At 43.1% G+C, this 14,819-nt stretch overlaps 1 protein-coding gene across 8 annotated transcripts in view; it reads right to left on the bottom strand.

The window, feature by feature from the left end:
- Positions 1-4,695: 4,695 nt before the first annotated feature.
- Positions 4,696-14,819, bottom strand: part of TXNRD3 (thioredoxin reductase 3) — a 35,792-nt gene continuing 25,668 nt past the window's right edge. For 4 of the 8 annotated variants that reach the window (XM_036322605.1, XM_036322600.1, XM_036322602.1 and 1 more), the window contains exons 13-16: positions 10,545-10,652; positions 7,968-8,063; positions 5,615-5,744; positions 4,696-5,407 (exon numbers count right to left, since the gene is read on the bottom strand). In XM_036322605.1, the coding sequence (XP_036178498.1) occupies positions 5,289-5,407; positions 5,615-5,744; positions 7,968-8,063; positions 10,545-10,652 (453 nt within the window). In that variant the 3' untranslated portion in view covers positions 4,696-5,288. Of the gene's footprint in view, positions 5,408-5,609; positions 5,745-7,967; positions 8,064-10,544; positions 10,653-12,091; positions 12,284-14,819 lie in introns of those variants that run through there. The other 4 variants (XM_036322606.1, XM_036322601.1, XM_036322604.1 and 1 more) reach the window with 3 other exon arrangements.

Genomic DNA, 14,819 nt, shown 5'->3' with positions numbered 1-14,819 from the left:
GAGCCCAGGAGTCCATTGAAGAGTCACCTCGCACTGCATATTGTTAAACACAGAAACCCAAGCTCAGCTGTGTTTGCAGCGGAGGAGACCACACAGGCAGCAGCTGGGGCCAGTGAGAGAACGCCTCCCAAGCTGGAGTCTGGCTTGTGACTGCAGGAGCAAGGACACGATATTATTGACATTTTCCTTGTTTGAAGTCCTCTTGGGGCCTCAACACTTGGGTTTGTGTTCACAGTGCTTGGTGAGGCCCTGGGCTCAGGCTGCCTCCTCTGGGGAGCATGGGGGTCCCAGACCTGCCTCCTCACAGGGTGCTGATGAGACCAGGGCCCCAGCTGCAGGCAGCCAACTGTGGGAGAAGGCAGGAGTCCCACCTCTTTCCCCCACACACCAGTTAGATGGCCCTTGAAAGGGTTGGGATATGCGGCACTGTTTCCCGAGGCCAGCAGGAACAGGTGGGTAATCTTTACACTTGGCCGCTCTGTCCTTGCGTGGTGGTGATCCAAGAAGCTAAGCCAGCAGGAGCGGATGCAGGGAGGAGCCAGGGATGGCTGAACAGACGGTGGCAGCTAAGGCAATTGTTCAGCTTTTACTCCCTGTCATTTTCTGCCTTTCTAGAATTTTACTCTGAAGATATGGCTTAGAATTCAGCACTCAGGGGATCCTGTGCAGATTTCTGGACCTCTTCTCTGCCTCTCACCTGTGCCTCCCTCACAATGTACAGCTGCCTCAACCTCCTCGAACTCCAATTTCTATCTCAATTTAGCAAGTTTGTCAAGCTCTGTTTGGATTCTCCCTTGAGTTTATAGTCTGAAAATGACTTCCATGCAGAAAGTTGGGGCAACTGTAGGGAATCACCTCATTTGTTTCCTTTCTCTCAGGAATCTCAGTTCTGCCCTGTCTTATTGTTCCATGCCTGAAAGCAGGTCCACATTTCGTTTGTTTAGAGAGAAATGTAAAGTCTAATACTTGTTATTCCAGCATGGGTGGGAGCATATGTCTCAATAAATATTTGATTATCTCTTGCAATAAAGTCCTAATAGGTCTCCTTGTCAGATAGTTCTCCATTGGGAAATAAAACCACAATTTGAAAAACTGCACTATTACTAAAAACCTATAAAGTGTACTAAAGCTCATCATACACAAATTACCAAAGCTTGAGCTGTTTTTTGTTTTTGGTTAATCCTCTCCCAAGGATATTTTCCCATTGATTATTAGAGAGTGGGAGAGAGAGGGAAAGACAGAGAGAAACACATTGATTGGTTGCCTCCTGCATGCACCCTAACCAGGGCCCAGGCTGGGCAGGAGCCTGCAGCCAAGGTACATGCTCTTGACCAGAATCAAACCCGTGACCCTTCAGTCTGCGGGCCAACACTCTAACCCAGCCGCGGGCAAACTACGGCCGTGGGCCGGATCCGGCCCGTTTGAAATGAATAAAACTATTGAAAAAAAAGACCGTACCCTTTTATGTAATGATGTTTACTTTGAATTTATATTAGTTCACACAAACACTCCATCCATGCTTTTGTTCCGGCCCTCCGGTCCAGTTTACGAACGCATTGTGGCCCTCGAGTCAAAAAGTTTGCCCACCCCTGCAACCTCTGAGCAACCGGCCAGGGTGCCTGAGCTATTTTAACACTAGCTCATTCAGACCTGTATATTCCAAGAGAAGACTACATTAACAGGAACTCAATATGGTCTCATATGTCTCAAATTGTAAGGAACACTGACACTGCTCCAGCAGCGTTTACAAATTCTGACCAACTACTGCCCAGACCCACTCACCTACCTCTGCCATACAACCACCCCTTGACTAGCCCTAGCCCCTCCCCTCCAATACTCTTAAGTGCCCTTCCCTAACTCCTATTTGAGATGAGACTATGAAGGTATTGCTCTCCCTTGCTCATGTGAATGGCTTCCCAAGCAATCTTTCATGAGCTTTGACAATCAGGGGTGCTCCAAGGAAGTTCAGCAGGGGACCACCACAGCCAAGGTCCAAGCCCATGGACTTAGAAGGTTCTCCACTAAGGCCCCATAAGCTTGCCTGCATAGGGTTTCCTTGTCTGCAAGTATGAAAAAAAATTCAGTGCTAAACCTGAGATCCAATCCCTTTTTGATGAAATCCCAAATCTATGTGAGGTTTATTTTGTCTGCCCTAGGAAAAGAATCTAAGACCTTTTAGGTATCTGATGACATTTGTACTAATTTTAATTTTCCATGAACTTATCTATTACTGTGTAACAAATTACTCCAAAACGTAGTGGCTAGAAAAATATTTATTATCCCAGTTTCTGATAGTCAGGAATCTGGGGGTGGCCTAACTGGATTGTTCTGGACCACAGTCTCTGGAGATTGCAGTCAAGCTGCTGGCTAGGGGAAGGCTTGCCTGGGGAAATACTCACTTTCGAGCTCATTCACATGGATGCTGACAGACCTCAATTTCTTGTTGTTGGCGGGAGACTTCAGTTCTTCAGCATCTGGGTTTTCATGATATGGCAGCTGCCTTCTCCCAGAACAAGCGATCCAAGAGAGTGCTTGAGAGTGAGCAAAACTTAAGCTGCAGTCCTTGATGACCTAATCTTAGAAGTGACAAACCACTTCTGCCATATGTTACGTGTCACACAGACCAGCCTTGGCACATTATAGGAGGGGATCACACAAGGAAGTGACTACCCATAGTTGGAGAATCCAATCTGAGCCCAACTCAGAGGCTGCCAAAGCACAGATTTGTCACTAGGTCTCTTACCTATTGGATACACTATTGTGTGTCTATAAGAGCTTTCCTTAAATAAGGCCCCTGCTCATCACTGAGGAAGCTAAGACTCTACACCAATATGCTATATATTGAAAACTTTATAAATGTACTCAATTGTTATAACTCTGTGAAACATCCAATACAGTCAACACTTAATAAATCAAGAATAGGAAGTTAATTTATTTTTTCATGCATTTAGTAAGTAGTGGGGCTAGGCATTCGCAAGTCTACTATTCTTCAAAGTTTAGGATCTTCCCATAATTCCCTGCTTCTTGTGACTGGTTCCTGGCTCTACCCTGGCTCTTTCTAGCTTGATCTCCCATTAACCTCTTATTCACCTCACAATACCTCCATACTCCACTTTCCATAATACTGTATGGATGTTAAGGTCTCTGGGTTCTCAGTGTTAGTCTCATGGCTAAAATCTCTATATGATACCAGTCTTTTTGAAATTTTTTGAGCTACTGGTACATGGCAAATTTCATGAATATTCCATGTGCACTTGAAATGAATAAATATTCATAATAGACAGTCTTCTTCATAAGTTCATTAAACCGAGTTTGTAAATTGTGCTATTCAAAATTATCTTTGCTGGTATTTTTTGTTTGATCTAATAAATTAGTGAGGTATGTTAAAATCTCTACTATAATGGAGGATATTCATTTCCTTGTAGATGGATCTGTAAGCACCTGTTATTAGGTGCATACAAGGTGTATCTTCCAGGAAAAACAGATCTCTCACCATTATATAGAGCCCACCTTTACTCCAGGAGAGGAGGAAAGATAAAGGATGAGAAGAGATAAAGTAAGGGGGGTGGGGTGTGGAGAGACAGGTAGCATGGAAGAAGGGAATGGGAGCCAGTAACAGAGGTTTATATCCAAGCCTTCTCTCCTCCTTACTAAGGGAAGATAACTAGCCTTTCCAATGGTCTGTAACCTGCACAGTGGTTAGAGACTCTTGGGGTGGAATATTTTCTCCCACCCATGCCAGTGAGAAGACAGGCACATTTCTTTGCTGCTTCCTTCTGAGAGGAAAAGTGCATTTCAATCATCCTCCCACTGGGGTTATAGCCCATTGGGAGCCCAGCTTTACACAGAGGTCTTATTAGAAAGTCCACCTGGGGCAAGCCTGGGCTTTAAGTTTACTATCCTACGCTCAGTGCAAAGCAGAACTCAAGACTTCTATGCTTCCTGGTTTCATTTCAGTTGGGGTTCTGGAAACCTGTGGCTGTGTATGTGCATGTGGCTCTAAAATACATGAACAACATTTGAAAAATGATTTTATCTAGTATTTTAGTTGAATTTATTGAAAGTGTCATTCAGAGCCTTCTCCATGTATTTGAAATCCTATTCATCCCTCACGATTCAGTTCTCATATCGCTGCTTCCAGTAAACTCTTCAGTGATCCCACCCCTGCCTCACATCCAGTGAAAATTCATCTTCCTGTTTCCACTACGCTGTTTCTCCCTCAGTTCTGGCAATTACCACACACTGCCTCACTTTTTTGACAGTTACATTTTACTCTACCCAATGAAAAAGCAACTCTGTCATGGGATCCTACGCCAGTTATCTTGGGTCTTATTCCCACTCCACTCTCTGCTTCTGGGGAGGGTAGCAAAATGTCCTGTCTACAGAATGAGTGCCCTAATTGTTTATTGGCTTCAATTTTTTCTCTTAAAACATATTCTTAGAAATTCCGACCATAGAAGTATCCAATCCTAAGGCAAGTGCTATCTAAAAGAGCCTTGAGTTGGGCTGCTGTGTGCTATGTTCCTCAAGAAAACATGATTTTTCAAGGACCTTGGATAGGCCTCCCACTGCAAGGGCCTTCCAGATGCTGACAGGTATATACATTCAAATGGAATCTTCTCATATCACCTGGTCAATTACTGAACTTGACTATAATTAAACAGATTGTAGATGGAATCACTTTAAAGCTTTAAATAAAGTTCAAATAACACAGTGAAACTTTTTAATATTACTCTTAAGATCAACATGAAAAAGAATCACAAGCCTCTCTGTCATGAGATACTCTGCTTGGTCTAGAGACACTGAGGGAAGAATGGCTCCCAGGTGATTGCCATCAGGGAACCAGGGAGGGGGAAGCAGCCAGCGACCTGAGGGCACTTCCGCAGACACCACTCACCAATGACCCCATGTGAATTCCACGCCCACACGATGGAAAATCACCATTTTATAGTTTCATAACTGAAAAAATATTTTCTTAGAAACAACAAAGCAAAAAGATAAAAACTTTCAACCAGAAAGGTTGACTTAGATTAGTTATGTCATTAAAAGGTCTTTGAGAAGAAAGCTCAGTTCTGACTTGGAAGAGTATTGGTCTTAGCTCACTTCACATGAGTTCCGAGCTAAGACGTCAAGGAAGCAGTGCAACTGCCTCTCCCGTCAGCTGAGACCACTGAGCAGATGCCTGCTGCTGCCTGTCTCCTTGTCTACATTCTCATCTACGTGCTGTGAAGAAAGCCTGTAACAGAGCAGGTGCCCCTGTCACAGATTCGCTGGGTCTGAGAGTGTTCTTATCTTTGAAAGGAATGAGAATAGACAGGGAGACCAGATAGCAGCAGGCCTAGCCTCAGCAGCCTTTCTGGGTGATGTCCAGTCCCGATGACTTTGTTATCTCCAAAGTGGTGAATACCTGTTTGAAAGGAAGAAAACAAATTTGTGTTTAGCCAACAATATTTCAGTACTGCTTTATGAAAACACATTCTGAATATATCTATTCCCCTTAAAATATGCAAAGTAGTTACTAATACAAAAACTTTCTGACAATGTACTTTATAATAGTTTTCAAACTGCAACAACTGAAGTCAACTTAAAAAAACCTCCCGTTTCTGTACCTCACCACATGTGGGGTGAATTCCAATAGTGCCATCAAGTAGCTGTTTCGTGAGCCCACATTTCATTGCAGCTGCAAATCCTTGGGTAACCTCACCGGCATTTGGTCCAAGAATATGAAATCCTACCACCCGATTCTTTAATAGAAAAACAAAACAAAGGGAAGCCTAGTAGGTTAATGATCTGAATAGGAACCTAATCACTGCAAGGTCATAGTTCAAACAGACAGAATCTATACAGAAAAAGAACCAATGTTGAACTCAGCATAGAACATTGCCATGAAATTGAGCCACTGTAACAACCTGTTAAATGAGCCAGTAAATGCACATCCAGAGTAATCTCCACTCAATTTACTAGAAACGAGCAATTTACCCTCTGCATGAAAGAGCTCATTAATATGTATGGTAGAAATTTCTGAATTATGCTGAGATAGTGCTAAATAACAACATACAAATCTGAATTAAAGTCCAACACTGGAATCATTCTAAGACAGTAGGTTTCACTGGCATTGCAGAGATTCCCCGTCCAGGAAGCAAGTAGCCTGGCTCCTTAAATAACTAAGGGAAGATCAAGGAGCAGTGGGGATGGGGGCTTTTCCCCAGGACTGCATGTTATAAGTTGCAAGGCACATGTGATGAGCAGACCACTGAGACAGAAAGCAGATTCGGTGTAGCCCTGGCAAGTGTGGCTCCACTGTTTGGGTATCATCCCCGTTCGATGCCCAGTCAGGGCACATGCCTGGGTTGCAGGCTTGATCCCTGGAAGGGGCTGTGCAGGAGGCAGCCAAAGGATATCTCTCTCTCTCTCTCTCTCTAAAAAAAATTCATTAAAAATATATTTTTTAAAAAGATTCACAGTGTATTTCCAAGGTACACTGCATTTAGGATGTCCTTTTGTCCATGTTTTTCATCAGACTCTAGTCTTTGTTTCGATCTTCAATAGTAAAAGTGTACAAGAGAAAGAAAGAGCTTCAGAGGTTTTAAGGCTGGCACAAAGTCTTGCCTCCTCATATTCTTCTAGAGAAAGAACAATAGCTCAAAGCAGCCAACTCATACACATCTACTGGTGTTGCTGAAATGGAGAGCTCCAGGAGCAGTGTTTCTAGAAGGGCAGTCACAGGCCACAGGGGACCTGGGTAAAAAGTGGAGTTCCCAGGGCCTCACAGAAGACTGAATTGGAATCTCTGAGGCAGTGCATTGTACACACAGAAAACTGGGAAAAGACAGGCAGCCAGACAGAGTAAAAACATCTGATGACCTCCTCCCTCCCCCCCCCCATTTGAAAATGAAAATGAAGGCAGATTCTGTGAGAGTGAAGACCTAATTCCAAATTTTTACCACATAGCTATAGTAAAATTCATAGGATGGTCCTCTAGAAACAGAAATATGGACAGTAGTAACAGAAATTAACACGCTCTCCTGACGACGGTGAGCACGTGTGTGGGAGGGGGGCAAACAGGGATCGTGGGCACAGCTGAAGGAGAGCAGAGGAGTGGCAAAGGACAGAGACGGGGGTCAAAAAGAGGGGTAAACAGACCTGGAAATTCTGCCTCAGGTCCGACAGCCACAGTCAACTCTGTCAAGAGGTCAGAAATAATTGAACCCCATTCCTGCTCACCTTAGGGGGCCTCAGTGCATAGTCTCTGCCTGCTCCCTTTGGAAATGCACCCACAACTTCATGACAGCAACCTCAGATTACTCTGTAAACTTTATGTCAGCTATTGCTGTCCACATGCATCTAATTTTGTGTTTGATCTCTCCAGATAAATTATAAACTCTTAAAAAGGGAGGAACCAAGTGCTAATGCTGCTTTCTACGCTCAGTGTTCTGTATACAACCAGTTCTAAATAAACTGTGCTTTAAACTCCAATAATCAGGCATCTGTTGTCAGTTTCACATTCACCTCAATAACAGGGAAGGCAGAGAAGGCTGCAACAACCGGCTCTCCACTCCACTGATTCTTCTTTAATGAATTGCTTCATTAGGAATTAGTTAATTTACTAGAGTTTTCACTTTGTGTAAGCATCTCCTGGTAAAGGCTTTGTGACACACATTCACTTTACATATACCTTACATTTTGTTAGCTGATGATCAAAATTTTCACAGATGATCTGGTTCTAAACTGCCCAGTTAGGTCTGGGAAGAGCCAACTTTCAATGATTATTTTGAGAAGGTATTGGTAAGCCTCAGTCACAATCTGTCACTTGTTCAACCAGTGCAAACACATTAATTGGGTAATAATTTGAAGGATTTATGCCTTTCCCTGAAAACTACCTTTAAAGAGATCATAAAAACCCACATACTAGAATAAAAGCTACATTTCAAAATTACAGCATTTCAGCTTCCGATCACATTACGCACATTATCGACTTTATTGCAAATTATCTTTGCATAACAAGTATTGTTGTCTCTGCCGGCTACTGTCCATTCAAGAGGCCAGAACAAAGTATGATATACCTGGAAGACAAAAAAGAGAGAGAAAGAGGCCAAGATTAGCATATATAAAAATCACACTTCGATATGCTCTTCAATTATATAAACACTAGAGGCCAGATGCACAAAATTCATGTAAGAGTAGGCCTTCCTTCCCCCAGCTGTGGGCACCAGCTTCCCTCTGGCACCCAGGACCCGGGCTTCCCTCGGCCCCAGCTTCATCCAGAAGGACATCCAGTCTAATTAGCATGTTACCCTTTTATTATCATAGATAATAATCTCTATAACAGCTTTCAAAAATTTAGAGTTCTATGATTCCAACTTTATATAGCTGATTGGAGTACCTAGGCCAGAGCTCCTAAAATGCCAGCTGCACAAGTGTGTTGATCTTTGTTTTGCTCTACTGTTAGTCCATAAAATCTATTAACTAAATTCAATTCTCAAACATTTATAGAGTACTGCCATCCAAGGCAATGCACTAGGCTGTGTGTGGATTGAAAAGATAAAGACTTAGATCCTGTCTTTGACAAGTTTACAACCTTCTTACAAGGTTCATTGTTAAACCAAATATAGGAAGAGCAGAAACAATTCAACCCCATTAAAAGATATTAAGAACATTACCTATGCTACTTGAAAGCCCTTACTCTAGCACCCCGAATACACTGCTCAGGCTTCTCAATCTGGCTCAATCATCTAAGACCCAGAGCAAAACACATGTGACCTCCATCCTGTTTGGGGAAGCTATACATTTTCCCAGAATTGTTCCTCCTAATATTCCCATATAGAAAGCAATGGATTAATGTTTGGTACCAGGATTTAAAAAAAAAAAAAAAAGGATTCTAAACTACAGATGGTCCTCGACTTACAATGGTTAACTTACGATTTCCTGACTTTACAATGGTGCATAAGTGATATGCTTTCAGTAGAAACAGTACTTCAAAATTTGAATTTTGATCTTTTCCTGGGCTAGCAATAAGAGGTAAGATACTCTCTTGTGATGCTGGGAAACAGCAGAGATGATTTTGCTCAACTGTACAGGCATACCTGGTGTTACTGTGCTTCACTTCATTGTGCTTCGCGGATATTGCATGATTTTACTTGAAGGTTTGTGGCAACCCTGGGTAGTACAAGTCTATCAGTGTCATTTTTCCAATAGCATTTGCTTTTTGTCTCTATGTTACATTTTGGTATTTCTCACAATATATCAAACTTTTTCATTATTATTATATTTGTTATGGTGATGTGTAAACAGTGATCTCTAAAGTTACTATTATAATTGTTTTGGAGCGCCATGAACCATACCCATGTAAGATGGCAAAGTTAACTGATAAATGTGTGTGTTCTTACTGCTCCACCAAACTGGTGTTTTCCCATCTCTCTCCCTTTCCTTGGGCCTCCCTATTCCCTAAAATACAACAATATAAAGTTTTAATCAGATATTTCCCAATACCAGAAGTGTAAGTAAGAGTTTCAATAAGCCATTAGGCCATTTAACTAGGAAATATCAGTGCTATAGTTTAAGGAAATTCCCAGTAATAAATTAAAATGTCTTTAAGGGAGAGAACTGAAATTTCAACACTTTTTTGCTTAAAACCTCAAGTAGTAATAATCCTCTAACTCTTTTCTTTTTCCTCTCTATACTTCCTATGTTGGGAGAGTGTGCAGAAAAAAGATACCCAAGCCACCCATCAAAATGTAGAAAAATATTTATAAGGTTGTTGTGTGTAACTGAAGCAGTGGTGAAGGAGAGATGGAAATAAATGTATGGAGGACATCTTTGTCAGAGTCTAAATGGCCCACAGCCCACAAAAACCTTGGGAACTGCCCATCGTTCCCACCTAGAGTCCACTGGTAGTGTAGGTTCCAACAGCCATGTTTACACTCCATGAGTCTGGCTACCATCATACCAAATGGAAGTGGTTGGATGGCAGACCCGACTCGGACCAATTTTGAATTAAGACTGAGAAACAGTGAGTTGATCAGTTCCTCTTACATCCAGAATTATCAGATAAACTTGGGAGCAAAAGAATGGCCATAGTTTGGCTGCTATGTGCATTCTAGGAGCAAATAAAGTCTATCTGCAGGAAGAGAGGAATGAACTACATGCACACACACAAACATACACATAAACCCCAAGCAAGTAAAAGAAAGAGGTGAGACGGTCTTACAATTCCTGGTTCTTAGCCCTTCCTAAGGCCTTGATACATTCCCAAAAAAAATCTCATAATAACTTATGCTTCCTTGTGTAAGCTTACTCAAGTAGATATTTGTTACCTGTAATTCAAAAGTCCTAATGCATACAGTATACATCTCTTTTTCCCCAACCGTATTATTAGTTTGCAAGAGAGATACAGTTTAAATTATTTAATTTTTAATTTTTCTAAAATAGGCTGGTTTCCTATAATATAGCCATTATAATCACTTGCAAAATGACAAAATAAAGTGACTGAGAAGACAGTTGATTAAAAGAGAGATTCTTAAAAAGTAAACAAAACATAATCTTACTTCTAGATTCTCTTTTTTATGTATTTCAATAGCTTTCTCTTCAGATAATCCACAGCAGCCGTATTCCAGAGGAGTAAACACCGTAGTTGGAACATTAATATAACTGCACTGAAAGATAAACAAATTACACGCTCTTGTTTTGTGACACTCTTTTTAAATAACAACAATCTCTATCACATACATTTATAAAAGGAAACTAAGTAAGTCCAGTTCAATGTAACCGGTTCTGACACATCACCAGATCAGGAATTCTAAGTTACACTAAAGGAGATGAGGTGATCCCTGACCACAGGGCAGAGACCACAAGCTGGCCAGTGACCAATGAATAGGACTGGCTCTCCCAGTGCCCCAACCTCAGACTTCTGGTCTGAAAGCCACAGTAGAGGAGAAGATAGTGCACTTTGTTGCCCCTACAGACATTTTCTACAATTTTTTCATTCCATCCCCCACAATTCTGGAGCATCTCTACCAGGTGACAGAGAATGACACTATTTCACCTGAAGCTCAGACCACCCTTGCCATTTCATTTAATAGTGTCACTGACATGATGTGCAAAAAAGCTGCTCAATAGTGTGGGACTGAGTGAACACGCTGGATCATCAAGTGGAGATGGCATGTGTGTACTTAGGGGCCAGAGTTGCATGAGTCCCATGGTTACAATGGCGCCCCTCCCAGCCCTTCTCTGACCAAGAAACAACACAAGTGGACAGCACAAGAAGAGTGCAGGCCATGAACCCTACATGCAGTCTTCCAGCAGCTTTAGGCATCTGTCCGTGGGAAAACGGATGCGAGTGTAAGTGCCTGGAGAAGACAGTGTGTTTGTGACTGTGTGGAGGAGATTTAGAACACATTGGCAGAAGCATCATTAAGACTGTGTGTGGCGAGAAAACAGTGCGCAGGAACAGAGAAAGAAAGGAGGGTATAACCAGGATGAACGTCTCTGCACCTGCCCATCCATAGTCCTCAAGGGGTGACACTGCTTAGAGCACTACATGTCGACCAAACCCCAGCCAACAGGTTACAGTTTATTAGGTCGGGATGACATCTAACCCCAAAGAAAGGTAATCCATAAGCTGGCCAAAAACTTATGCAAAAAAAAGGTGAACTGCATCAAATGGTTTATTTTGCAGGAAAATGACTAGGAGCAAAGAGAGGATCCTCCAGGTGGTAGTTTGACAGAAGAAAAAAAAAAAAGAGTTGTGGCCAAGTGAGGCTACAGAAGGGCACCCTGTGAAGCGCCCCTTCATATTACTAGGGCCCCGGAGAAGCTGTGACACCCATACTCAGCCCTGCTCCAACTGCAGTGAGGCCCTGCACTAGCACAATCCTTGTTGTAAGTCACTGTGCAACTTGACTTACTCATCATCAACTTATAAGAAACTCCCCCAATTTGCCTAGTTTGAGTGACTTCTATTTTACCCAAAAAGAAAAACACATCAAAACACCACCAGGTACACTTGCTTCAATGAGGTGGTTTGTGTACAATATACATCAGCCTAGAGTCTTTAGCTTAAAATATGTTCTCGTCCCATTTTATGTTTGCTAACCTGTGAATCATGAAGCATTTGTGTTCTTTTTGCCAACATGGCTAGAGAAAATCACATAACCATGTGGACTGCCTGGTTTTCTGACTTCTCTTAGGCCATCAAATGCTCATCAATCCATTTATTGACCAGCAGCTGATCCCATATCCCATGGCTTACAGTGGAAGTCTCATCCTCAACGGATGCCTCTGTCTCCTGTTTCGTATCAATTGAGAAAAAGCAACAGGTAATTCCTCAACTTTCCTCCCTTTCATCTGAAACACTTTCTCCACATCTTATACTACCTCCTCCACTTGAGCTGGACTTCCTCTTACCCTATCTGTAGCCTTCCTTTTAGTCCTGTACCTTTAACCTCTCTCTTTTTACACACACACACACACACACACACACATCTTCAGAAAAGGAGAGAACAAAAAATGGCAAAACATTAATAACTGGAAAATCTAAATGAAAGGGTAATATGGGTGACCGTTACTATTCTTTCTGTGGTTTGACATCTTACCAAGTGAAAAGTTGGGGATAAATAAAATTAAGATCTTCAACAGCTGCCACTGCCTACAGAAAGCCCTACTGATTCTTTTTTTTTTTTTTTTAAATATATTCTTATTGATTTCAGAGAGGAAGAAAAGGGAGAGAGAGATAGAAACATCCATGATGAGAGAGAATCATGGATTGGCTGCCTCCTGCAAGTCCCCCACTGGGGATCAAGCCCACAAATGAGAATGTGCCCTTGCCCGGAATCGAACCTGGGACCTTTCAGCTTGCAGGCCAAAGCTCTATCCACTGAGCCAAACCAGCTAGGGCGGCCCTACTGATTCTTTACTGTGGCATCACAGAGTTCTGATGATCTGACACCAAATCAATTTTCCAGCCTCATTTCCAACTGTACTCCTCTGTCACCAATCGCTCTGCCTACATGAGTGACAGAATGGTTAGCATTCCTGACGCCCAGTAATACCACTTCCCCAGTCATTCTTTATCCACCAACAGCTCTGCACATCCACAGTGCTCCTGATGGAGCAGAGCATGACCCACCCCAGCTGGGACCTCCTGAGAAACTGCTCATAGTCCTAGAAAAAACCAAGCATTGCAGAGCTCTGGGCTTTTCTACTTACCACAAGAGCCCTTTGCTTCCTCAATTTTAAACTGCTCACCCTAGCCCTAGCTGGCTTGGTTCAGTGGATAGAGCATCGGCCTGTGGCCTGAAGGGTTCCGGGTTCGATTCCCACATGCCCAGGTTGCGGGCTCGATCCCCAGTAGGGGGCATGCAGGAGGCGGCCAATCAATGATTCTCTCATCATTGATGTGTCTATCTCTCTTTCCCTTCTCCCTTCCTCTCTGAAATCAATGAAAATGTATTGTAAATAAATAAATAAATAAATTGCTCATCCTTAAAACCCATCCCAAATCTTTGATCAAAGACTACGAAAGGGAAAATTTAAGTGAGGAGAGAAACCAAGATGGCAGCATAGGTAAACACCTGAAATTGCTGCCTCGCACAACCACTTCAAAAATACAACTAAAAGAAAAAACGGACATCATCCAGAACCACAGGAAGGCTGGCTGAGTGGAAATTCTACAGCTAGAAGGAAAGAGAAAAGCACACTGACACTCAGAGGAGGTGCGAAAGTAAAGTGCAGAGGTACGGAGGCGCACGCGGAAATGGCTGGCAACTGAGGACGCGGTTGTCTTTTTCAATCGGGAGGGAGACACACGATCCCACTCTAAACTCCAGTTCCGGGCAAGTCACTGGGGACCCAGACTCATATGGGGAGAAACTGGACTGTCTGATATCGGGCGGAACTCAAGGGCAGCTTTCTCGAAGAGGTGCTTGCAGCGATTACCGCGGGACACTGAGACCCAGGGCCGCTTAGGGCAGGGCTGAGGATCAGCCATAGCTGTTTGCTCTGCCCTATTGATTCCCTGAGACCCCACCCCACCCAAGCTGTGCGCAGAGGCTTTTGCATATGAATGGCCTGCCCCTTTGCAATCTAAACTTACCTAACAAACTGCAGCTGGGTCAGAGAGACCCAGAACATCCAAAAGAAGGCCCAAGGCCCCACAGCAGATTGCATTGCTTCACAGCTGGGCCTCATCTGGGCACCTCCAAATCCCAAACAAAGAGGAATCTGCAGATCTCTCTGTAGCTCCTGCTGGGTAGCCTCAGGCAGAGGCTAAATTAGCACCTCCTTAGAGATCCAAGTGCCAGTGTACCCAGTGGTCAGAGTGGGACCATCCAGATTACAAATCCTCAGATCCATAAGGAACACACTCAGGGGGCAGATTCAGTGAGCACTAAAGCCCCACTGAAGCAAGTCTTGCCCCATAAGGGTGTCTCCAGCAGAGAAGTTCTCCCACCATAGACACAGCTGATTCTCACAGCCAATTGGCCTGGAGGTCAATTCCTGCCAGTGATACCAACTACAATCAAGTCTTAACTACAACAAGACTGTGCACACAGCCCACAAAGGGGTGCACGAAGAGTGTCCACCTCAGGTAATTGGGGAGGCTGAGCTACTGGGCCCTATAGGACACCCAGCACAGAAAGCCACCCTATCAACACAGGGAAGCAGCCAAAATTCGGAGACAAAGAAACAGGTCACAAATGACAGAAATGGAGGAAAGCAAACTACTGGATATAGAGTTCAAAACCTCGGTTATAAGGTTTTTCAAGAATTTTCTAGAAACCACTGATAAATTTAGTGAGACCCTCAATAAATCTAGTGAGACC

Source organism: Myotis myotis, unplaced genomic scaffold, assembly GCF_014108235.1.
Source record: "Myotis myotis isolate mMyoMyo1 unplaced genomic scaffold, mMyoMyo1.p scaffold_m19_p_9, whole genome shotgun sequence".
NCBI lineage: Eukaryota > Metazoa > Chordata > Mammalia > Chiroptera > Vespertilionidae > Myotis > Myotis myotis.
The sequence above is the reverse complement of the archived record's forward strand: the minus strand, read 5'-3'. Positions and strand labels throughout refer to the sequence as shown.